The 25,584-nt window shown below is 40.7% G+C and overlaps 1 protein-coding gene across 5 annotated transcripts in view; it reads left to right on the forward strand.

The window, feature by feature from the left end:
• Window positions 1-25,584, forward strand: part of nedd4l (NEDD4 like E3 ubiquitin protein ligase) — a 49,862-nt gene that overhangs the window by 14,835 nt on the left and 9,443 nt on the right. Inside the window, exons 1-17 of one of the 5 annotated variants that reach the window (XM_086053125.1) lie at window positions 168-1,359; window positions 5,545-5,580; window positions 6,226-6,276; window positions 9,187-9,248; window positions 9,440-9,542; window positions 11,123-11,277; window positions 11,367-11,505; window positions 12,353-12,541; window positions 13,232-13,309; window positions 14,766-14,825; window positions 16,265-16,402; window positions 18,367-18,558; window positions 20,189-20,386; window positions 20,535-20,612; window positions 23,429-23,483; window positions 24,842-24,900; window positions 25,287-25,352. In XM_086053125.1, the coding sequence (XP_085909251.1) occupies window positions 271-1,359; window positions 5,545-5,580; window positions 6,226-6,276; window positions 9,187-9,248; window positions 9,440-9,542; window positions 11,123-11,277; window positions 11,367-11,505; window positions 12,353-12,541; window positions 13,232-13,309; window positions 14,766-14,825; window positions 16,265-16,402; window positions 18,367-18,558; window positions 20,189-20,386; window positions 20,535-20,612; window positions 23,429-23,483; window positions 24,842-24,900; window positions 25,287-25,352 (2,748 nt within the window). In that variant the 5' untranslated portion in view covers window positions 168-270. Of the gene's footprint in view, window positions 1-167; window positions 1,360-5,544; window positions 5,581-6,225; window positions 6,277-9,186; window positions 9,249-9,439; window positions 9,543-11,122; window positions 11,278-11,366; window positions 11,506-12,352; window positions 12,542-13,231; window positions 13,310-14,765; window positions 14,826-16,264; window positions 16,403-18,366; window positions 18,559-20,188; window positions 20,387-20,534; window positions 20,613-23,428; window positions 23,484-24,841; window positions 24,901-25,286; window positions 25,353-25,584 lie in introns of those variants that run through there. The other 4 variants (XM_086053126.1, XM_086053129.1, XM_086053128.1 and 1 more) reach the window with 4 other exon arrangements.

Genomic DNA, 25,584 nt, shown 5'->3' on the forward strand with positions numbered 1-25,584 from the left:
TCATTCCTTCAAGTGTCGTGTGGTTTTCTGCCCTTGTTTTTTGTGGCGTGACGTTCTTTTTTTTCCCCCCTGTAGTATTTACTTGTGGAAGGAAAGTTGTGGAAGGGACTCGAGGTGGGTGGGACCTAATGGGAGCGGGGCTAGAGGGAGAGGAAGAAAAACGGGGATCAGTCATCTGGCCAGCCAAAAGAACGACGTGCGCGACTCTTGGAGGACAGGACAACCAGACAGCCCTTTGGAGGGAGTGAGGCTGTCGGGCGAGACGTAAGAATGGCACGTCTGCGTCTGTATTTCGGCTCCAACCGCAGCAACACCGCCCCGGAGATACTGGAAGGAGAAGCAGAAGAGCAGAATGGAGACAATGATGTCGCCATGGCGCTTCACACTCAACCAGCTATGGCATTAAGCCCTTCGCAGGAGGCCGCGGAGCAGCCAGTTCTTCCACTGGCCATTGGTTCGCGCCCGGAACCGCTGCTTAAACGCAGTTCTTCGATGTTCATACCCCAGCTTGCAGCCTATGCCGAGCCACGGCCCACAAAAAGCTCCTCCATGCACATCTCGCTTCAGCGCACTGATGGAACAAGTAATGGGGATTCCGGTGGCCACGCTGATGATGTCTTGCCACCGTGCTATACTCCGCCGGGACCCGCGCCTACGTACGCCGAAGCGTCGGGTCAAGCAGATATTCCGCGACAACCACCTCCTCCATACTGCGGTCCGGATTCTACTAACTCGCCAATATTTGTGACAGAGCCAAATTTTCCAAAGCGCAGGGTCTTCAGCATTGGTCCGAATGGCCAAAATGTGTACAGCAGAGGCCAGCAAGGTATCAGTGTCGGTGGCATTCGAATTCGGAGGAACTCAACCGATGGTTCCGACGTACGGCATCTTAGAATTTTACCATATGGTGGTTCTGGATGGACTATGCAGCAGCAGTCCCCCACTTCTAATAGTGGAACACAGCGACTTGTGTTTCAACTCCAGCAAAACCAGAACCAAGATCTGAGCCAGTGCAGGCAGCAGTCAGATTCACCCCAGGAGGAACACACCAATATAGATCTTGTTAGGCCAAGCAGTGGCCGTATTGTCCGTTACCCCAGAATTAGGCTGGAAAGAGGTTCGTCTCCACTTTTGGTGGAAAATGCACCAGACAACATACCAGATAAACTGACAGCTGGTCCAGATAATCAACCAATAGAGGAGAATCTGAGAAAGGACACAAAATCGAATGGTTGTACTTTTAAAATCAGTGGAGATCCCCCTCCAAGACAGCCCCATCTCAAGATTTACTTTAACCCGGGTGGAGCTGGAGATCAGGATGTGATCCTTGACGATGACTCATCATCAAGTAATCCCAAGGTAAACATTGCTGGGAAAACTCAGTTGGATAAGTGTTCCCCTGCAAATCTGTTCGTTCTTTTTCCAAAATCACATGATTTTGTTGTTGTTATTGTTGAGATTTACGCATAGTAAATATTGTCTACTAAACATGATAACTAGCATGTATTCTGAACAGGCGTTGCAGGCTATGCATTTAGCTCGAATTTGGACTCATTGAGAATTGCGTTGAATTTTGTCGTGTTGCGCAAACCTTGGGGGATGAATTCATTATTTTCCATGTAGTATGGGAAGCAGCTGGTGTTTCACTTTGTTTTATTCCTTCCAACTAAGATGAGGAGTAGCTCTGCGTGGTGTAGACGGACGGCGATGACAATCTGGGGAGTGAGCACACATTTTTTACACTTAGCAACAGCAAGCTCCCTAATGAGTTGGAAATTTCACGCGCATTGCCCAATTCAGCCATAGTTGGCAGCAATAACGAGTGACTGGTTCATTTTTCGGTACACACTTGTTTAATTTCAGACCTTTAAACTTGCTAGTAATACCGACCGAGACCAGTGTTCCTCGGTTGTTTCTATCTTTAGACCGCCTCAAGTGTGCCTGCTGATTTGGAGAGCAGGCAGGCTCTGTCTTCTTTGGCTCTCTGCTAGTATGCTCCTGGATTTTATTATCTTGCTTTCATGGCAATAGGATGCTGGACAGGACAATTGAGATGTTAGAACGCTGAGTGTTCAGTTTTGTTTTTGTGCACGTAAAATTGTCAAACAGTCCTCCAACTTTTAAACCGTAGTCTGTTTCTGTCAGTAGTATCTACTGCCAATGTGCTACCATGCCAGGGCCGTTCATTTCTCCTCAAATAGACAGCAATGAAAGGTCTTCCCCAAATCCCCAAGTGGGCCATTTTAAAGACCCCAAAACCCTGCATGTGTTTGTGTGTGCCAACTTCAGCATGCCCACCATGCCCTGCCGGGACCACTCTCTCTCTAGTGGCCATTCACAAAGAATGCTCACTGAAAAAAAAAAAAATGGAGCTCAATGTACTTAGAAAATGTAAGACAACTAATTGCATCAATTTATGAAGTAGTTCCAACAAACAAGACAACTAAAGTTTTTAAATGTGTAAAATATGTTTGCACGTAAATCCTACTTGAATTTTTGTTTTCATCCTACTTGAGTTTTTCTTTTAGTGTTTGAGGTTAGTTACTTGAGTTTTAAAATACACTTTTATGAGTGGATGCTACTTACTTTTTAACAAATATCTTTACAAATCTTTTTAAGTTGTATCTACCGTACTTTTTATTTACATTTGATTGAGTTCGTTAAATCCAATTAATATATGTGCTATTAAATACATATTCTGAGAATTTGACTTTGACAACTTGCTCTTCATCAACCCCAGTTGCTCATGTTGGTGAAATCATTTTCTCTGTCACATCTATTAAACTCTATGGAAAAGTATTCTACACATTCATGGTGGAACAGAAAGGAGCCTTCCCCAAAATGTTCCCACAATTTTGGTTAAAAGATGGATAATAACGTATTTGACAACTGAAATATAAGAGCTATGTTTTGGAAGGGACCTGAGGTGTTCAGTGATACGGGTAAAATGTGTGTCCTGAGACTTTCGCAGTTAAATATCTCAAAAGACTTGAGGGACGAATATTTTCTGATGGTGCCATCAACAAGTGATTCCAACAGTGTCCTTAAATCAACTACATCAATAAAATTGGACTCCATTATGGTGGCGTCATCCAAAGTAGTTTAATGGCGGTCTGGTAGAATAATTACACATTAGGGCTGCTTGCTCTCCCTCTCTTTCTCTCTCACTTGCGAACGGAGTGATGTGTTCATGAACTGGGAAATATCAGCACTCAACACAAAAACGACATATGTGCCACTCATCGGCATCACATAACAATAAAACCCATAATTAAGTTTCTTGCAATGTACTATGTTATAGTAAAAAAAAAAATGTTCCTTTTTTTTGTTACAGGTGCATACCACATTTTGTGTAATATGTAGATCAATTTACTACTTTTAAATTATGCATACTAGTGAAGGAAAACAAAACCTTTTTGATGAAGTTTAAACTAACACAAAATTAAAAACCAATACAAGTGTTTATTTTAGCTTCGTTTAGCACGAAGCATTTTCCCAATTTACTCCTGATTTCACTACCTTCCGTTAAAAAAAAGGTCTTGGTGCTCAAGAAGATTGAAATGTATACAAGTACTTCTTTTTGTATTCATAGATAATTTCACTGTATTAGTGCAACTCTGCATAGTGCATAGTTTTGGTTCAATTTTAAAACGCACTAAAGAATTACAGCAAAAAAATTTAAGGCCAGAGTATCATCATCAATTTATGTCGCTCCCTTATTTATAAACATGTCAGGAATGATGGCTTGAGTTGTTTAATACAAGTTGAATGTACTACCGTCTTAATTGTTTTCATGATTAGTTGGTACATAAAGAATTGAAGCTGGAAGCGAATGATGCTTATTATAAGAGCAGCAGCTCGCTGCTGCGATTTGCCGCAATTTATATATTATCCGACTAGTTGACTAATCGCGACTACTGTTAGTGATTAGTCGACGAGCAAAATAGTCGTTTGTGGCAGCCCAATTACACATTAGCATTTCTTTTCACAAAAGAAAAAGTGAAAAAGTGAGTTTTATTTGAAACTGAAATAAACTTAAAAAAAATAAAATGCCTAATGCAGGATAGGGCAGGGAACCAATTCTGTTGCGACGTTAGGGAAAAGCTGATATACTTGTTCTCGTCCTTAACCCTCCATATGCTGGCTGCCCCATTCGGCCCTCATCCCTCATGCTGTTGATCTTTGGCGACACCCTCCCAACCCCTAGTGTAACCTGGCCCAGGGAGGCAGCTGCATGGCTCAACTGTGACCCTTTGATGACTCTGCAATTATAGCCCACCACATACACATACCCGCAGCTTAAAATGCTCTCCTGCGTTAAAGGACACAAAAAACAGCCGCGTCTCCCCAGGGTGCTGTTGTGCGGGCTGTTTATTGCCGTAACCAAACTGCAAGTTTAATGTGTTATTTCTGCAGCAAACTAGGTGATGACCAGGTTGAGGTTAAGTCCGGTGCCCCTCCAGTGCTGAAAGCATTAGTCAATAAGTTTTATTCAAAGCTGATTTTCAAAACAAAGTGTTGTGTTAATTCCGATGACAGAATTGACCCGTGACACAATACTCCTAGTTAAGATGGGGTTTATGAGTCACCGTTTTGGGAGTTTGGCAGTCACTTAGTAGATTTTCCGCTTGGTTTAGGAAATGAAAGCAGATACTGTGATACTGTGGCTTTTTTTTTTTCCACATCTGAAAAATTGTTGAAGTGTGTGTGTTGGGGGGGGGGGTACCTGTGTAAGTCGAGGTGTGTTTAAATGTGCGAGATTCACTCATCTGTTGTTGACATAGCTGTGCTATAATAACCGACAAGCGCTGCCGTGTGACTCAACTTTCACCATTGGATTCCTGGTCTGTTAAGAGTGTTATGCCACACAAGAGGAGGATGATAAAGCTGCGTATGCCTGCCCACTCTTCCCTCAATAATTCTAGGCAGCACTTGGGGTCCGCTCGGATATGATTATCTGCCACAATGGAGATGTAGACTCAATGAGTATTCTCACTGGATTGGAAAATTTCAAGCGTTTACATTTTTTTTTTTGTTATGGGAAATTAAATTACCACAGTCTGTTAATTTGGTTACACTAAAATGCCCCGTGACGTCGAAATGTTGGTAATCAAATAAAACAGATGTGCTTCTATGGTACGTTTTCTTAAGAGGAGTCATTTTAAAATGCAGTGCATGACCATATTTCTGTCCATCTTGGAACCTTACTGATACTACCGACCACAACTTGCAGACAAACCACTGGTCACCTATGACTCAGCCTCAAATTTAGCTTTCATGATAAATCTTCTTCTTTGTATTTGGGGCGAATTTTGATTGACTCCTCACAATTTAAAAACATGCATTTATTTTTATACATGTGTTGAGCATGAATGAGCCTGACAAGAAACACGGCACCCTTTTTACTCCTGAAGTTTGCGTCGTATTACAAGGGTTAACTATCAAGTGGCGAAACATGCAAGGTGGTTAGATGCTCAAAAATCGATCTCTCCACACCCATGTCTATGAAGTCTGCCATCTAAATCAGTTATGTCCCACGCACAGGCCTCTACCAAGAATGGGCTTTTCCACATCGGACAGGTAATCTTTGTCCCTCTTGAGGAGGGGGCCACTGTTGTGCAGCGCAATCATTCGCTGTCATTTCCTCCCTCTTTTTTTCTCCCCTTTTTCCAGTCTGCGTTAATTACAGCAAAGGGATGGACAAATCTACAGGTTTCCTTTTATTTGATTCACAAGCCTTCTTCCCTGGTTTTGTTCCTGATGTTGTCATGGCAACAACCCTCTTCTTCCTCTGTCTGGCTAATGTGGCTTCTGTGTTGCAGTTGGATGTTCTTCTTTGGGTTTATGGGGTTTCTGATACCAAAGGCCTACATAGACTGAGCCTTCTGTCTTGGACATATGTAAAAACTGTGCTCCTTGCCAGATATAAAAGTGCTGTCACATAATAAGATCCCGATAAAGATGTTCTCCAAGTAAACATGCTGTTTTGTAATTATCAGATGCTCATAAAAAAAGGCCAGAGGTTATTTTTGGAGATTACTTGAAATCAATCCCTTTCTTTGATAAATTGTTGCTATATATGTTTTTTTCTTCTTCAAATCTCCTTGGCAATACTGCAATACCTCAACACTCACTGTGGTTTTCCCTTCTCTTCCCCAGTTGAAATTGTTGTCAGTTCTTAAAAAGCTGGTACACCGTCTGACCCCCTTTTTTTTTTTTTTCTAGACCAGAGATGATTTTTTGGGACAAGTGGACGTTCCTCTTAGTCATTTGCCGGTGAGTTCTGTGTGCGTTTGTCTTGACTTGTATCTACACTTCATGGTGCAAGTCACACAGTTCCGATATTGATGCGTCAGTGTAGTGCTAACTCATTCAGTACCAGACATTTTCAGACCCTCTTTTACCCTACCATTTGGAAAAAAAATGAAACAAACAGTGATAATGGCTAGCTTAGTATTGCTAGTGCTGCTATTTTGTTGAGCTTGTATATGCATTCTGTGCAACTATTTAGTGTCGCCATTTTTGAAGTAACGATGTTAGTGTTTTTTTTTTTTTGTTTCTCTGAAACCAGTTTCACCTAGGAAGATGGAGTTTGATCCCCATGATTATCATAAGTAGTTACACCAAAATCGCAAAACCCATTCCCAAAAAGACACAAAATGTCTTCAATTTTTGTTTGAAGCAGTCATTTTAGAAATGCTCTGGTCCAAGAGAATTTGTCCAGTTTTAACCACACAATTTAGACGGATGGGAACACACAAAATAGCTAAACATTTTAGTTTGTAAAGGCCTAGATAGCCTAATCCGCTGCTGGCCAACTGTGACCGACGCTTAGCCCCAGCGGCGTCAAGCCGACTGTCGGCACGTCGCGCTGGAAAAATACACCGCAACGACAGACAGCGACGCTGACCATTGAAGTACCTTCTACATGAGACGTAATACCCCTCCATACCACAGTGATCACTGTTTCTCATGGTTAGAAAAAGCCAACCGGAAAGCTATTGGCCGGGGGCGGATTATAAAAACGTAAACAATGCATGCAGTTATATTTTCCGCTCACGATGAACTCCCACGCCAGGCAAATCCTCAAGCTCTTGACACCATATTGTCACTGTCAACCCTCGCTCTTGTACTTGTAAGATTAAGACAGCAAAGGTGTGCTCAATGTTTATCTGCATATGTCACTTCCTGTTCTTGCCCCGTGTGCTAGCTAACAGCCAATCAGCGGGACCAAATGTCACGACGCCGATTCAACATGCTGAGGGCGTCTGATGTTACGACTGTGTTCGATACATCAATCAGACGATGCAATCCGATGCCCCGACGCTTACCGACATCCGAAATCGGATTGGTCTATCTAAGACTTTAATCTGTTCGTGTCGGCGGCGCATGGTAATACATTTTATGACTCACCGTAAAACAGGAAACTCAACTCAAACTCAATTCTGAAGGATCAGAGCTCGACCAAACGTCTCGTTTGTGCTCGTCCTGCCCTAAAGGAATTAATCTGCTTTGCGTAGTGTACTCATACTGTAGATAGCGGAACTTTGTACCATTGCACCTGGTACTCTGATCTTCTTCAAACTCTTTAAACTGGTACTCAAGTTCAATCCATTGTCTGCTGCCTCTCCCAATTTTCCCAGGCATTACTTCCCTAATGTTGTTTCTGCCCTGTGTTAACACTTGGGCATTTCAATATGAGGGTTGTTTGAAGGCTCATTTGAAATGTACATGTAAAATAGACAAAATCAGATTGGGGTATTTAGACCTTTTTTAGATGCCTTGGCACTCCTTTTCATTCTTTACAATTCAATTCTGCTTTTGTGGTCTCTGGTGTGAGGAAAGTGCTCACACAAGTAGCTTCTTGTTGTTGCTTTAATAGCCGAGCAGTGCTCCCTGTTTGGAAAGACACGAAGATGTCTAGAATGTAAACAATAAGGCGACTGTCCCCGATTTGGACCGCATGGAAAAAGCCACTCCGGTCAGATTTACATAGTTTCAGTGGGAAAATGCAGACTTTGGTGATATAACTGGTTCTAAAACCAAAGACACAGTGGGTTTGAGGTGTACACATACACTTACAATAATGTTTTTAGTTAAGCACCCCCACTGGTATAAACATGGCATTCTGATTAATACTACATTTGCTGAATATGAATTAAGCAGCAAAATCCAGCCAAGTTTATCCATCTCATGGGGCGACAAACAATCAGGTTTCACCTGTTTTCTGAGTTTGGTCATGTGATGTTCGCAAACTGAGATGGAAATAAACAGGTGGACTTTATTTCTTAATCTGTGTTCCACAAACACAATATTCATTGAGTGTAAAATACTGTGTTTAGAATAGTGGGAGCGTATAGAATATACCTGTATTGTAAAGACAATTCTTGACTTGACCTGAGTAGTTGTAAACAAATTGAACAGTGCCAATGCTGCTACGCAATTAATCAACAAATAAATTCATGTAGTTGGCAAAATTCTTAAAGACACTGGACAGTAAATTCAGAGTTTAGTTTCTAAATTCATTATACATTTTGGATGATAACTAATGAAAACGTGAAAAGACTTGGGAAATGTATTATTTTCTTGGGCTACCAGCATGAGTTGTCAATTTTGCATTGATTAATTAAATCTACAGCACTAATTCATAATGTTTGATTTATTAATCTATTGATGCCCGTCCCTTTTTTTCATGCACAGTAGTGATCTGCTCGATCATTTAGTATGCTCGGATGCTTATATCACAATCTAATCTTAATACGTTTGGTTCCATTGGATCAAAAATAAATTCTGAATCTGGATTCATTTTAGGATAGGATCATATTTTAACAGCCTTTATTTGTGTCTCTTATTAGTTGAGGGAACTGTTGTAAGTCAGTGGATGATCCACGCAAGCCGACATACTCATTCACAAGTCGCAGTCTTTAATTTATGCATCATTTCTTTTTTTCTTTGTCACACCTCTGAAAAGTGGCAGAGTATTTGCTGGAGACTGAAAACAGTTTGGCAGACTGCTGACGAAATTCAAAGTATCGTTTCTGTTTTTCCAATGTGTAACCAGAGACGCATTACATAACCCCATTCCAGTGTGACGTTCATAGCCACGTAATCCAGAGCCGTGACTCTTGATTATGATGACCATCAAAAAAAAAATAAAATAAATAAATACTCTCTATTAATTTGCAGACGGAAGACCCTGCTATGGAGCGCCCCTACACGTTTAAGGACTTCCTGTTGCGGCCCAGGAGGTTAGTATCATCCGAATGAGACAACAAACAGGATGTGGCAACAAAGGGGTGAAAATAGATGTGAGGTGTATTTTGTTATTTTTTATTTTTTTTGGAGCATGCAGAAGATTTATTTGCCTCATTCTAAATTATAGGTCATCTTAGGTTATCTTCGCTACCTAGCTAATTCCTGCTCATTGTTATTTCCACAGTCACAAGTCTAGGGTGAAGGGTTACCTGCGTCTGAAGATGGCCTATCTACCCAAACAAGGAGGACATGAAGAGGAAGCTGGAGAAATGAGAGAAGAGGCAGAGGTAAGATCAGACATGCCGTTTATTTATTATTATTATTAACTTGGCATTAGCTCAGTCATCCTTGTAAATTGCATCATGTGACTTGCGTATATTTCAGCTGGAACATTCCCCTGTGTGTAGCGAAATAAATGTCAGCATTCTGGGCATATTTGAAAAATGAGCCTCAGCACAGCAGAGATGAAATTTGGACATGCATAAGTAAATCAACAAAAGTATCAAGATCCCATGCCCAAAATGGAAGTCATCCGTTTTTGTTATAAGCAGTTATTTAAGGTGATATTCCTGGCGTTGGAGATTTTGTCTCGTTTCCAAATGTGGTCCATGTGCAAAAGATAGACGGGCAATGCAAAATTGCAAAGGATTTGGGTTTACGTCTGACAGAAAAGTTTGATAACTTGCTTTAAAATACAAATATACAGGAAATCAATCACTTTCACCTTGAAGTGTCATTGATGGTCATTTTAGCTTTTTAGAGGTGTTTTTCAAAGACAAACCTGTCGAAATTTGGTCCCATTTCTACCAAATTTGAACAACGTAAACAAGACAAATGGGCGAGGCTAAATTGTGAAAAATTTGCGTTTACATGAGTGTGGGCAGAGCATAGTGGCAAAGTTCATGACTCGTCCTAAAACATGAAATCAACTACTTCATCTTAAACCAACCATTTTAATGTGATTTTAATTAATCAGGGGCAGGGGGATTTTGGCTGTATCCAGTTGTCCATTAAACCTGTCCTAAAGATTTCTTTATTGTAGTGGTGACTCCACATTACGTGAGCCGTTCTTTGCTCATTGAGACCGCTCGTTGAGCTGGAAGATTCCGGTTTTCAGATTCCTTTCCACATGGAGAAATGAGGTCAACATTTAAGTCTCGACTAAAGGAAATCGGAGAGTTGTTTTTTTCTGCAAGGATCTTTCTTTTTATTTTAACTTTGAAGATTTTCCAATTAACTTTGTTCCCAGAATACAAAAAAGAATCTAGAAGAACTAGCTAATGTTGCTCTTTAGTTTGGGTAAAAAGAAACCCTCAATTAAAAATGAAAGGAAAACGTCTGTAAGCCAAAGTTCTTAATGGATAGGATGCAATATAATTCAGTGCCGAATACTTTACCATGGATGGGCAACTTAAATGCTGAAGAGGGCCACAATCTTTCATCAGTACTTGGGGGCGGCATAGCACCACACACTTCCTAACCTGATGTATGACCAAAATGCCATTTTAAATATGGACAAAAAAATTATATATTTCGTTTTTCATAATGCATTTCTCAATGTATGTATAAAAATCCAAACCCAACAACAAAGGGTTTGAAGCTGTGATTTTTTTTTTTTTTTTGTTTGTTTTTTTCCAGTGCAAAAGGCTCTCTTGCATAAAATTAGCATTCAAAGATGACACAAAACTCCTGAACAAGAAGTAATTTTGTGGATTCTATAGTCAGCTTCTCATATTCAGATTTATTTGTCATTCTAACCCAATATTTTAAAATATTTTTTCAGATTTCTTTTTTTTTTTCTGGATTCCAATTCCATTCTGCCATATGTTAAAAATGGATGAAAAAATGGACGACTATTTCATTTCAGGGATGGGATGAGTCTGCGGATTCGGGTTCGCAGCGACCCCAGCAGCTGCTGCCGCCATTGCCTCCAGGCTGGGAAGAGAAGGTGGACAACCTGGGCCGCACCTACTATGTCAACCACAACAATCGTTCAACACAATGGAAACGGCCCTCAAACATGTACTTTAATTCATGTGTGCAACGCGTAACCTTTATCAACATGATTTTAAAAAAAATTAATTTGCAATCTCCCGTTTTCCCCTGTTTAGGGATGTTATTTCAGAAACTGAGAGCGACAATCGCCAGCGTCAGATCCACCAGGAGGCACATCGCGTTTTCCGCTCAAGACGCCACATCAGCGAGGACCTGGAGAATGAGCACATGGAGCTGCGGGATGTTATTGACAATGTGAGGAAAAAAAAGTCTACACAAAAAAATAAAATAAAAATAAAACATATTAGAGGGACACCAACAGCAAAAGTCAGCATTGAAGTTCAAAGTTTGGCCAACATTTTCTACGACTAGAGGGAGCGCTGTTGCGTCTTTCTACCTTTCAAACCGGGGGAGGATACGTCACTCTCCTTTTTTAATCAAATTCTCCGTCTCTTAGCCAACTTAATGCATCAGAATATACACGTGACGGTGTCGCGAGACCGCGCAGGATGTCGTGGAATTTTTTCAAGCCGTAGGTAGGCTAATGGCGGCTGCCGCCGATCGCCGGTAGCTCTGATTAAAGTAAGTAAAGTAACGGCAGTGCTATATAGACGACGCGCACGGCCAGTGGAACCAGTCGAACGTGATGTGATATGGTTTGTAGACAATTACGATATTGACGTCTTTGTAACAGAATAGAGGATGGTAATCACCACTCGTTTTTTAAAAAAAACAATTTTAAATACTACTTCGCTTGCACTGACACGTTATTTTTACGTCGTCGATTGAAACAGTAAATAATAATAAATTCTGCCTGTGGGAAAGCCACATGTCTAAGCTCTTTAATTCTTTTGGAATTATGTTTGCTACAGGGGCTAAGATATTAATCATTTTGTAAGTGTTGAATTTCTGGGAGAACTTCAGGTTTTCAAGGGTAATTCCAAAGGCGACCTTAGGTTTTGGGGAGCTGTTGAGACAGGCGCTTTAGGCCTTAATGGGTTAAAGAGTTTAGCCTGAGCCCATCCCATAATCGTGGGTTTATCATTCCAATCAGTAGTGTTATTATTCTGTCATGGTTGAATCTCTTACTGTCTGTCTGTAGTCCTGGGAGCTAATCACAGAGGAAGACCCAAATGACAGCCTGGCCCAGGCCCATCCTGGCACGTCATCCTTGCTGACCCCACAACCCCCGCCGACGCCCGTCTCCCAGGAGTTCTCTGACGATTTGAGCCTGAGGCTGTCGTTCACCCCCGAGACCAATGGCGAAGTGCCTGGGCCCAGCTCTGTTCTGGTGCGGAATAAAACCATCTAATGTTATAGTTCTTTAAGGGGATATCTTTAAAGTTTAATGACAGTGGGTCAACTATTTAGCTTTTTCTATGACATTTTCCCAAAAATGAACCACTTCCCATTAGCATAGTTTTCCTTCGGTATATTCGCAGTTCGTGGATGCTCCTGATATATCGTGTTTTTTTTTTTTCAAGCGATCGCTTTCTGTGAATTTTTACACCGTGCTTATTCACTGTAAGGCCCTTGTATGTGGAAAAGAAGAACAACAGTCACCTATGCACTTTTTTGCCGTTTATTGAATACTGGGAAAACAGCACAAACAATGCACAATGAACGCTGTCACTCTCAGACATGCCGATGTAACACACGATAAGTATTTGCCAGGTTGCGCCTATTAAAGGCACATGTATGTTTATAAAACATAGGCATTACAGCACATACGGGTTTTTTTGCATTCAAATGTTTTGTTTTGTTGTCTTTGAGAATGTGTATTTGGATAGATAGATAGATAGAAATTATTTTATTTTTAATGGCCTCTACATCGTGGAATTTCATGTATTGTAAGTGTGCGAATGGATCCCCCTTCAATAGAAACAGGTTCGCTGTAGTTGCAAAATCAAAATAAACTGGCGGAAACCACCTACTGTAACTATTTGTGAAAAATTTCCAAATGTCTTCCTCCTCTCGACAGACCCAGTTGTCAAACCGACTGCGCTCTTCCAGTATGACGGATGGCGTTAGCGATCAGGCCCAGCCTCCTCCTCTTGCGGTAAATATTTCCCAACGCTTATATTTCCGTCCGTCCTGTCACCTCTCTTGTGCTACTTCCTCCCTTTCTGTTTTGTTACTGTTGAGCACTCTGATCTTCCCTGAGGGCTTTTTTTAGGCTTCTCCTTCACATCTCCATTGTCGGTGCTGTGGGTGTACAACACATTAACCCCACTTTTCCCCCCACCATGCCGGACAGGTGTTGTTTGCTAACGCTTCACTTTTCCCTCTTATTTTAGCATTCTTTCCTTTCATCTTGCCTCACTAGGATTACCGCACAGCTTCCTTCCTGTCCTTATAGCTGACTTAAAAGGAAACACTTAATCTTCAGCACTATGACCATTCCAGTTAGAAACCCTTACATGATTTAAGATGTTATTAGTCACAGCCTCCAAGTCCGACTGTCATATGATTCTTGAGGCTGTCACACAGTTGAGTCACAGGGCTGTTAAACAAAGGAATACTACAAGTGCTGATGTCAGCAACAATGACTGCCATTAGTGGTTGGTGTCATCAGGCAGACATCTGCTAACCTCAGCCAATAACCAAGCGGGTACCGTGACTGCAACATTGTTCAGGTTTAGTAGGCATATATAGTGCACACGTTTAATGCAGTAATTTTTGCAAAAAAAAAACCCTTTAAAACGTAAAAATGTATCGCCATGCTTATATCTAACACTGCTGTAAAATTACCCTGCATAAAATATATTACTAACTCTTGACCATATTTCCACATATAATTAAGTCACAGTGTGCCTCGTCGACTGAACGCAAATAGACGACACCCATTTCCCATCAGGAAAAAAAAACTTGTCGTTGAGTAATTATTTTAGTTCTTAGGTCACAGAGTCCATTTAAATGCCGTTGCTAACCAAAACAGCAGCACAGACAGAGGCACTTAAACATTCCGTGAGATTTATCAGTGTGGAGTTCCCTGCACCGTATTCAAGGTGATCTTGCGTTATGTGGCAATATCGTGAGTGTTCGTGTAGCATCCTTTGATGTGATCACTCTACAGTGTTGCGTGCGTCTTTGTTTGTATTACAGTGGGCTACAGTACCAGACTTATTTGATGCAGCTAGTTTGCCTCAGTTTTTGCCAGGTTATGACATTGCTCCATCATAGCCTTTTTTATCTTTTATTTTAAACTCCACTTGCACTTGACATAAATTGTAATATATTGTTAACTCACTGTACCTTTTTTTTTTTTTTTGCATAATCCAATCAACCAGTCACAACTGCAGTACCTTCCAGCCACCTCACAATCAATATTTCTAGATTCCCTCAATTGATTTTTTTCCCCTTTACCCCCAAAAGTTACTCCATTCCCAAGCACAATCACTTTCTGTCGCCACCCTTGTCTTTTCAGTCTCTTCAATATACTGCCCCACCTTAAAAACCCTCCTTTGCCCACTTTATTAATGCCCCCTCCTGACAATACTGTTGTCTGCCACCAGCAGCGTTCCTATTCCAGAAGAACCAGAGCTCAAACAGTCTCAGGTGGTGAGGATACCACGGTAATGTCTCAGTTTATGTACAATACAACCTTTCTGCACCTCTTGGTTAATACATTCATAAAAACATCCCCTACAGTTGGCAATATTTTCTTTACCTTATTTCATACAAGCATTTTCATGTTGGAGAGACGTTTGAAAACGACTTGAACGATATTTTGATTTATAAACACTGACTGAAATATTCACGGAAAGGAGGCCATGCTAAAAGTATTTAATTGCAGCAATAGTCTCTTTTTTTTGTATATCACTTTATTTTTGCATCCATCCACGACTTCATATACTGTACTTATTTACGTGTTTTTTTTTCCTGAATTGTTCCTGTCTTTACCATGCACATTTCAAAGGTCAGAATTATAAATCTATTCTGTTGCCAGCTAATGCCTGCTTGCAGCGGTGCGAATTGTAGCCTAACTCATGATACTATATATTATCAGCAGAAAAATCTACCATATGTATGATGCAATGTAATTTACCAACAGAAAATGTACACTTAATGTATGCATAGTTTTTTGTTTTTTTTTAAATACCTATAATTCCATAACAATGGTTGGATGAAACACCGATGTCATAAAAAGCATTTATCTCCAAAGTTTTGTACTGAATTTATTGTACAACAGTTTGAAGAGAAAATCAGTTCAGGATGTACCTTGATTTTAAGGTCATATTTTTTTGTAAAATAAGAACAAATTTAATGAAAGAAAAAAAAAACTGAAAATATGAAATTGAATCTATCTCACCTGACTGGATGAGAGGCAGGATTTAATTTATTGACAAAGTTAATTACAATACTCTGAAAGATGATGATATATTATATTACAGATTAAAGCTTCTCGTTTAGTTTCAACAATGAATTATTATTTTATAAAAACATTGTGGATTATTTAATATAGTACAGATTAAATCTTATTTAGTTTCAACAGTAAATTATTATTATTTTATAAAAACCATCTGGCTCCATCTGAATAACCCAGGAGAGGTAAATTCAATGCTACTTGAAGTTTGCTCCAGTGAAATTTGCGATCATGATATGGCCTTTCAAATGAGGTAATTAGTTTGATTTCCGCTAGCCAGAGGCTGAACTCTTCTGTATTTGTTTTTACTGAGTAGATACGTGACTACAGGAAGGCCGTTGCGCTTCCTGTCCCTTAACTAAAACATTCCGTTGCACCTCAAAACCGTACTGAATGTTACATATAAAAACATCTTAATCGTACAAATATATTATCACGGTGTCACAATTCAATCATCAAATCGTCATAATTTGTAGATTGCAAGATTTCACCATATTGATATTTTGCAGTACCCCTCAACTGACATAAGGTTCCGTGCCTTTGAATTGATCCTATACAAACATGCTACATTTCCCTCCTAGATACGTCACCTTCCCATCTTCTCTGACTCATTTATTTTTGCTCTCTCTCCACTCCGGGCGGGGCCAGTCTCCCACAGCGACCGCGTTCAACCTGACCACCCCGGGCCTGCCCCCTGGATGGGAGGAGCGGAAGGACGCCAAGGGGAGAACTTATTACGTCAACCATAACAACCGCACCACTACCTGGACTAGGCCCATTGTGCAGGTACAGCAGGTCAAGGAGGCGGGAGCTGAACTTACGTCAACATCGTCGTGGCGTCTCCTTGCGTCCCCTTGTTCTCTTTTGTGCGGCCTCTTTTTTTGTGTGTGTGTGTGTGCCCACCTCTGGGACTTCCTTCTCTTGTCTAGTGTTTTCTGACACTCCGGATCGGAGCCATGTCTTCACCTTCCCGTGTTTCTTTCCACTGTGTTTTTCTGTCAAATCTAGTTGGAGATGGACGTCAAATCTCTCTTTTTATCTTGGTGGTTATGTTTGTATCTGTGCATCTGTTGACTGCCCTCATTGTCCGATTCCCATCTGTCTCCCATCATTGATCAGAAGGAGGGGATCCCAGTCAAAAGCATTCCGTTGCGGAACTTGAGTAGTACTTGGTAAACCTTCGCCAAGGCTGAATGATCCTTAATTTGGATGTTTTGTGCACTGTGTTATTTTATTACAATCCTAACTAGCAAACAAAAACAAATAAATTAATAACCTTGGCGAAGGTAAAATATGTATTTTTCATTGGTGCCCCTTTTCCACTGCACAGTACCTACTCATCGTAAGATAAGTACTGGGTATTATTTCTGGTCAGCTGGGACTTTAAGTGTGCCAAACTAGTACCTCATGAGTGGCAAAAACAAGTATTGGGCATGATTGATTAATGGGTCATTAAGAATTTGGTAGATTGCGGGATTCTTTAATTGTGTCTTGAATCAATTAAGGCTAAATGGAGTTTAAACTAGTATGCTGTCCAGTCCGACTTCAGCTGAGATTGATTTACATCCACATAAAGGAAAGTCTTCTGCCCAGCATTATTCTACAACTACTAGTATGACTATTCACTAACTGGTCAAAGGTTACCTGGGTGACCAATCAGCAGAGCACAATGAAAACCAAAAAACCTGTTTTAAGGACCATAGAATCAGTTTAGTAGCCCATGTTTTAAAGTAATGATGCTCTTCTACAACACAAGTAATATTGCTGTTGCACCCGACACAGATGAGATGAAAATAGCAATAGTAACTGGTAATATTTTGTATTTTAATCCATACATTGGAAAAAGAGCAATGAAATCATGCAATAATAAAAAAAATAGTCACCTTTGAAATCTGTATAAGGATTCTTCCTGGTTTTTTTTTTTGTTTTTTTTTTAATGACTTCCCACAACAAATTAATGTTAAATGGTCAAGAAAGAAGGAGAGAAAAAAAACGAAAGATAGTTTTACCCATTTGTCGGCAAGGTAATGTAGTCACGCGCTTATCCCTAAACTATTGCTGGTTGCTCATTGGTCTCGCAGTTTTATTGTATCAACTTAGACATTTTGAGGGTACAGGTCTAGAAACGATGAAAACCTTAACTCAATGTTAATAATGTAAGCTTACCCTGTTGCTGCAATTTAATTCTAGGCGCTGCAGTATTACAGTCCAGTCTTCACTTTCCTCTAGCATCCCTCTCGTCTCAGATAAAATATTTCTTTGGATCACATAGAAGATGTAACAGAAGGTGGGGTATTTATTTGTCTGCCGCTTAACGTGCAACCCAGCAAAATGGCACACTGCCGCATCCGTGTGCGCTTTCACACAGTTACGCTCCGTCCCAGTCAGATAATTAGATGATGCCAGAATCATAAAGTGGTGCAATGTAGAAAATAGTCGTCGGACAACGGGGCGGGAAAAGTAAGTGTTAAACTACACAGCAATGTGCAGTGCAGACTGCATCCCCTTCTGTTCTGGTTAAAAAGACCGACTTTATCCTCCTGTTCTGTCAGCGCCGATTGGCGATTATACAGAACTGCAATAAAATGCAGGCTTTTACAGGCAGTGTAAAAGGGGCTATTGTTTATTCTTACAGATGCATTTAATGCAGTGTGGTTTCCCGCTGCACTCGACTGTTGAGTGGACGAGTGGCATGTGTAATGTTAGTTTCCAACCCATCTTAACCTCAAAAGTGCTTTTCTCCCCGGCAGCTGACTGAAGATGGAGCCAGCACCTCAGCAGGGGCGGCCTCACCGTCAGGAGCAAGCGCCGCCCTGACACCTGCCCCCTCCCCCTCTTCCAATGCCTCCTCTAATGCCTCCAACAATCACCTCCATGAGCCCCAAGTCCGACGACCTCGTAGCCTCAGCTCCCCCACTGTCACCCTCTCTACCCCTTTGGAGGTGAGACGTAGTCACCCGTCCCAGTCCACCGCAACCCCTTTAGAACAGGGGTGGGGAACCTGCGGCCTAAGAGGAATTAACAAGCAAATCATCGATTGTAGCGCCATACAGATGAATGAACTCATTCACTGCTAGACATTTTCAGACCCTCTCTAACGTTTGAAAAAATATGAATAAGTTCCTGGGATTGAATGGCTGGACTGTGAAAAGATGAAGTAAATTTGTCAATGGCAGTGAATGAGTTAAGGATTAGAAAAGCAAGGTTCTCCACCCCTCGTTTTACAAAATGACCCATAATGATCACCTGGCTTATTAATTTATCTCAGTTTTTCCAGAGTTGTGTGTACCGCGCTTAACTGGGTGATCATTTTCTTTCCTCAAACTAGTTCTCCTCACCTCCACTGTTGTGAAATTTTGCTCCGGAGCATTCTTTTGAGAGTAAATCAACGACAGCGTTTATCTTTTCTATACTCTTAAGGTGTTCAAAGGAGCACTTTCTACTTCTATCGAATCTTGCATTGCCATGATAAATACATCACAAAAATGTGGCTAATTAAGATAGGATGTGTGCGGTACAGGGTCTTTATCACTGGCTGGCGAACTACCGAGAGAGCCGACCTGGCGGAGATTTAATTAAGGTGTGTGGAGGCTTATGTGATAATAACACACCGCCGGAGTCAAAGGCAGAGTGAAAAAAAACAGTAAAATAATTAGAACATCCAGATTAGACTCTGTTAATTAACATGTTTTGTCATGTTAAATTCGGATCGGCACGTGATAATGAGTGATTTCTTTGTGATGATGGAACACTAATTAGCCTTTGTGTGGTTGCTTTTAAAAGCTTATGAGAACAAGAAGTTAACTGAGCAAGGTTATTATGACTTGGCACTGACATCTTCATTAAAAGTGATGGGAAGTGAATTCAGTGAATCATTGGCATACTGGGCATTGCTTATTGTTGTCAGCTTTCAGTGAAAAGGTTTTGGGCTTTTGTCAGTATTTTTACCTTTGGCTCATTGTCATTTGAACCCATCTTAAGATGTAGACACGTGCAAAAAACACACGTCACCGCCAGCAAGTCAGAAATGTGGCTTGATTATGTCATATCCGCCATCTACACAATTACGCCATCGCGCTGGCCCCGCTCGGATGATTTTCAAAGCGTAATGCTAAATCCATGATAATGTGTCTCGATTCGAGAAACCGTTCATTGCGACATGGATATTTTACTGTTTAATACAACATTAAAATTTGTTAAAAAAAATAAATAAATCCATGCACTTTAATGGGGATGGATCATTAAGTTGTTCAAAACCCTGCTCAGCTGTTTTTCTACTTTACCATATTTCCCTCACTTACCTTAACTCTGAATTTAGAGATAATGTTGAAGATAATTTAAATTAATCAAGGTGACTCACTAATTTCATTTACCACACTCTATTGCTACAAACGATTCAGACTCCTCAAGCCAAGAATAAGTAATTAGCGACAAGTTGATCTCAATCTCTTCACTTAATTGTGGAGTATTGAAGTCAATCAGTCTGGACAAACCGTATAGGGTTTCATTGTTTTTTGAAGGTTTACTTTGGACATTTGGGACTGATGCTTCTCTTTGTAATTTTTCATTCAGGGGGCCAACAACATCCAGGCGCGGCGTGCAGTGAAGGACACATTCTCCAACCCTCAGTCCCCGCAGCCGTCGCCCTACAGCTCGCCCAAGTCTCAGCACAAGGCCCAGCAGAGTTTCCTGCCACCTGGCTGGGAGATGAGGATAGCCCCCAACGGACGGCCTTTCTTCATCGACCACAACAGCAGAACTACCACCTGGGTGGGTAACACTGTGCTTCTATTCAGCATGCCACTTCTCTTAATTTGCATTATTTTAATGAGTTGTTTGAATTATATATAAAAATAATTAGCTAAAATCGAAAATATTTTGTCATCCTTCCCTTCACCTTCTCTACTCCAAAAACTAGGAGGACCCCAGATTAAAGTATCCGGTCCATATGAGGACTAAAAACTCCATGGAGCCTGGTGAACTCGGCCCTCTTCCGGTAAGTACATTTTGCTGCTTACAGTAAATAGTGTAAAGTCTTTATAAACCATTTTTACAATTATTGTTATACATTAGAGATGCAACGATTAATCAGCTATCAAATAAATTGATGATTATTTTCATAATCGATTAATCGTTTAAAAACCATGTATAATTTAAAACAGTCCAAATCCTCGGAATGTCAATAATAAACCTACACAGGTTGTGGGGGGCCGTGACATTACTGTCATCTGATTGGCCAACAGATGTAGGCGTTTCTATAAGTGATGCGGCATGTAACTCCATTGCACGTGCCATTTCCTGGTTTTCAGCAAGCGGGACACAGCCGGACACTGCCAGTTCATAAAAATACAGTACATACAGTACACATTAGTCTTGACACAGATCTGCTCGACTGGATCAAACTCGCTTATTATGTAAAATCGCTGATGGACTGTAATATCTTAATTTGTGTGATATATCTATGACGTCATTGTTCGGATCCGTGAAAGAATTACAGTAAATAAGCTTGTTCGCTCCGGCGTCGTTCTCTGCTGCCATAGCGTATATGTGAGCCCAAAAGCTAATCTATTTTTAGCATTGCTGCGTAAGCGGAAAGGTTTTGCACTAGGAGGCGGACGTTCCCACCCTGGTCAGTTGATCCCGCCCCAATTGATTGGTAGCTGTTGTAATGAAAAAGCAACAGAGACCAGGGCAGAGAGGGGCCAGACCATTCTGGAATCTTTAATGGAAAGCACCTTTCGTGTTGAATAAAAATAAAAAATAAATATTTTGCCTATTTTTAGACAGATTACGGACCAAACTGAATCTTTATTAATGCGGAGCATTGATTTGGAGTTAACATTTTTACTAAAATAATTGTTTATTTCAGCCCTATTATCTTTATTTATTTTTATTCTTTTTTAATTATAATTGGGGTACCGCTTCTTTTCACCAATATACAGCTATCGTCGATTGTTACATCACAGTAACTTTCTTTTTAAGTAACTTTCTTTTTAATGACTCTTTTTAATCACCGGTAGTGACGTGATGGCATCACTAAAAGACAAAGTTAATTGTTAGATGCTTACAGAGCAAGATGAGCTGCAGTGTTGCATACATGGATTTTGTTCGACTTTGCGTTGCCTAAGTTTTTTTCCGACTGTGTGACTTTATTGGCGTTTGGCTTTTGAAGTTCCATTGTTTGATGTCTTGAGGCCCATGATTAAGGTGCTGTCTCACCATCAGGCTGTGCAAGGCATTTCCTTTTTAGTGCTGCGAGAATAGAGGCAACCCTGGGTGTGTGGTCTGGAAATGGGATTGTTTTGAAAAGGGAGCAAGCATTAGTGTCGCGCCACAATGTGACTCTTATGGCGAGCGTGGTTGGTGTACGCATGCGTGTGTGTGTGTTTGTTCTCTTATTTCTCTCTTCTGTTCTGGTGGATCTAATAATGTCCACTACTTCCTTCGCAAACCCCCCCCCCCCCTCCCGGGGCCGTGTGTGTTTGGCAGCACCTACCAGAGGAGGTTGGTCGGCTCCCTCCCTCTGCCTGCCTATTTACCTGTCTGGTCTGCCACGCTGTGGTCACGTCATGCCTGCAGACAGCACTGCGCTTTCTTTTTCTATGTTTTCATCGTCACTCTCTCTCTCTCTCTCTTGTGACCAGCATGAATGGGTTATACCTCTTCCTAATTTTTCATCCCCCTCCAGCTTTCTTTCTCCGCACGGCCTCTGCACCAGCACCCCTCCCTTTTGGCTCTCTCTTTCGGGGGCCTCTAAGATTACGCCATGTCTGTGTAACTGTATCACTGAGGGACAACAGCACCCTGCACAGTTTTTAGCAAGGAGTGTACAGAGGAATGTTCAGTGTTGCCTTTGAAGGTGGACGTCCAATTTGGCCCACTTAAACGCAAAATACCACTGAGGTTATTTGTTTGTGGAATAATTCTTTCCAAAGTGAAAACGGTCATGTCATGAAATGTTTATTAATTGCACCGGCAATGTTTCAAGTAACATTTTAACACAGATACAAATAGGGTCTGACTGATATGCATGTTCTGAGGCTGATGCAGATTCCGATATTTGGCCGAGTGAAATTTTTGCTAAGGGATTTATTGGCCAATTAATTAAAGGAAAACATACTTGAGGATTATAAAGTATCTCAAAGTTTGTGTTTCAATAATAAAACATAGAATTAAAAAATAAAAAGTATTAAACTATCCTAAACAAAATCATGCAGTGCAAATGTCAGTAAGCCTTGCATATTATTATATAAGATGGCGGTTTAATGAGAGACAAAAGCAAACTTGAAACCAGAGGTTGGAACTGCATGTGTCCACATTTGTGGACTTTATAGCTCAGGAGTGTAGACTTGGCCTTTTTTAAGGCCCCTCACCTCCCTCAATCCTCTTTCCTTTATCTCCTTACTGGAATTGCCTGACTCCCGGTGCTGGGTGAGTGCGTGTGTGGCCTGTGACTCTTAAGTGATCGCTCTCCGGTATGAACCAGAAGCCGGTGGTGATAGTCGTGGTGATGAGCCTTCTGTGTCATGTGTAGTGGTATCCATCGTGTCTTTGCAGTCCTGACTCAAATAGGAGAAATAATTTAAAAAAAATAAATGCATAAAATAAAAAAACGTAAAAGCCATCAAGTCTCTTTTTGGGGTGTTTGATTGAGCTTTGCTATTTTTTTTTTTGGGGGGGGGAAGAGGGACAAGTTCAATCAAGTCTGAAATACAGAACAGATTTGAATGACTATTTGAGCATGGCCTGTTTTATATGGTGATTGTTTTTGTTTTTTCACCCTTCTCATCCACCATTTTGTTTTTTTTGCAGCCCGGGTGGGAAGAGCGAGTTCACACAGATGGACGCACGTTCTACATTGACCACAGTAAGATGACACTTGAGACTCTTCTTTTCCATTACTCAATGGGTCATGTCGTGCTTACTCATCTCCTAACGTATTTATGTCAAACAGTATGTCCTATGATATGCAGTTAAATTAAACCAAAAATAGAAAACAGGAAGCGCGTCAGATTTTTTTTTTTTCCACAGCGGATGATAGGTGAGGTCTTTTTTGTTCTTTTTTTTTTTTTAATTCATTCACTGCCATTAACAGGCAACTACAGTATGTTATATCAATAGCATAAAACTGGGACTGTTGGCAGTGATTGAGTTAATGCCATGAGAGCTACTGACTAGGGCCCAACCGATTAATCGGCCAGCTGATTAAATCAGCCGATTTTGGCCCTTCAAACATTGGCCCAAAATAATTGGGCAAATAATAAGAAAATGCTGATTGTTTTTACATGTGTGTACTCTCACCATTTACAGCAGTTGTACACAAGTGACACTGGTCACTTTACCTTGTATACTTAAATATATAATTTATTGATAAGGTCATTGTATAGACCTTTCATTCAAAACAAAGCAAATCTTTTTTTTTTGTGTGCAATGCTTAGGTGAGCAAGGAAGTGACCTGCATGTCACTACTTTACACAATCAAAAGTCACAATTTATTTGGGTAGATTAAATAAATAAATAAATCAAGTACAAACATACTGCATCATAAATAAACAAAAATGTTAAATGTTGCACATGAATGTTGTGCACATGCACATTCAGCTACTGGTAACAATCACACATATGACAATGGACCTGTGAACCAAAAAGGAACGTTTTTTTTTTTTTTTTTCCTTAACCATTTATTTACAGTTGACCCCGCTATTCGCTGTGCATAGGGACCAGGGTAGCCCACGAATAGTGAAAATCTGTGTATAATTGACACCCATTAAAATGCATTGGGGGAAAAAAGTTATATTTTGCATTGTAATTAATCAGGCAATTAATCGGTAATCTGTATTTTTTTCTGCCGATAATCAGCATTAGCCTCCAAAAATCCATTATCGGTTGGGCCCCATTTCTCACACTCCTTTCACGATCGACAGGTAGCTCACGATCGGCGTAATGAGCACCCCTGATGTACAGTATCGTTCACTAACTTCGATGCACAGATAACTCGGAAGACAGTGTACATGCTCGATTGGCATCCATGGTGTTGGTGCTTTATGGTCCTCTGCTTTTTAAGTGATTTGCGGCATCTATATGCACATGCAAATACCTTGAGGCGGGGGCGTCAATTCTTTGTGGATTTTCGCTGGCTGGGATTCACTGTCAATGAAATAAAACTCTTACTCGATGAAGGCCTTGGGTCTTGAAGTATCGCAATGTTTGTTTTGTCTCATCTAGATACGAAGAACACACAGTGGGAGGACCCTCGCCTTCAGAGTCCTGCTATCACCGGACCCGTGAGTAGTTTCCACTCGGTGCTGATGATTTCCATGCATTGCAAACGACACATGCTCCTCTGTTAACACTGCAGACATCCTCCTGTCAGTCTGTCGCTTTAGTCACTTAGCATGCCAACACCTTCGGGTCAATTCTGTACAGCGCGACTCTGAGGTTGACACTTTAACATGTTTTGACCAAGCAGTACAATTTGATGTCCAATTTTTGGTGATTCCATTGCCACAAGAGTGTTAAATTGTCCATACTTAACTCATTCCATCCCATTGATATATTTATGTCAATTCACAAAGGGTATGAAAAAGTCTGGAGCCGAATGAGTTAAAGGTTGCTCATTCATGAGGATGCTGGTAGTTTTTTGAAATTGCTTGTCTTGTCTCCTGTGCAGGCGGTCCCATATTCCCGAGAGTTCAAGCAAAAGTATGACTACTTTCGGAAAAAGCTAAAGAAACCGGTAAGTAGGGTACCAGGATTTTCAGTATATTATTACAATGGAAAACCTCCATAAAGTTTCCATAATGATGCTTGATTGCAAATGCTTCCCGCCGTCTTTGGAGCTCATTGAATATTAATGACTGTAATGTCTCTGATCATTTTTTCTCAATCAACAATTCAAATCATTGTTGCATGATATTTTCTACTGCTGGGGGGGGGTCTTAATCTTGAGCATAAATAATTGTTAGGTG

Source organism: Filicampus tigris, chromosome 15 (assembly GCF_054856515.1).
Source record: "Filicampus tigris isolate MCC_2025a chromosome 15, RoL_Ftig_1.0, whole genome shotgun sequence".
Lineage (NCBI taxonomy): Eukaryota > Metazoa > Chordata > Actinopteri > Syngnathiformes > Syngnathidae > Filicampus > Filicampus tigris.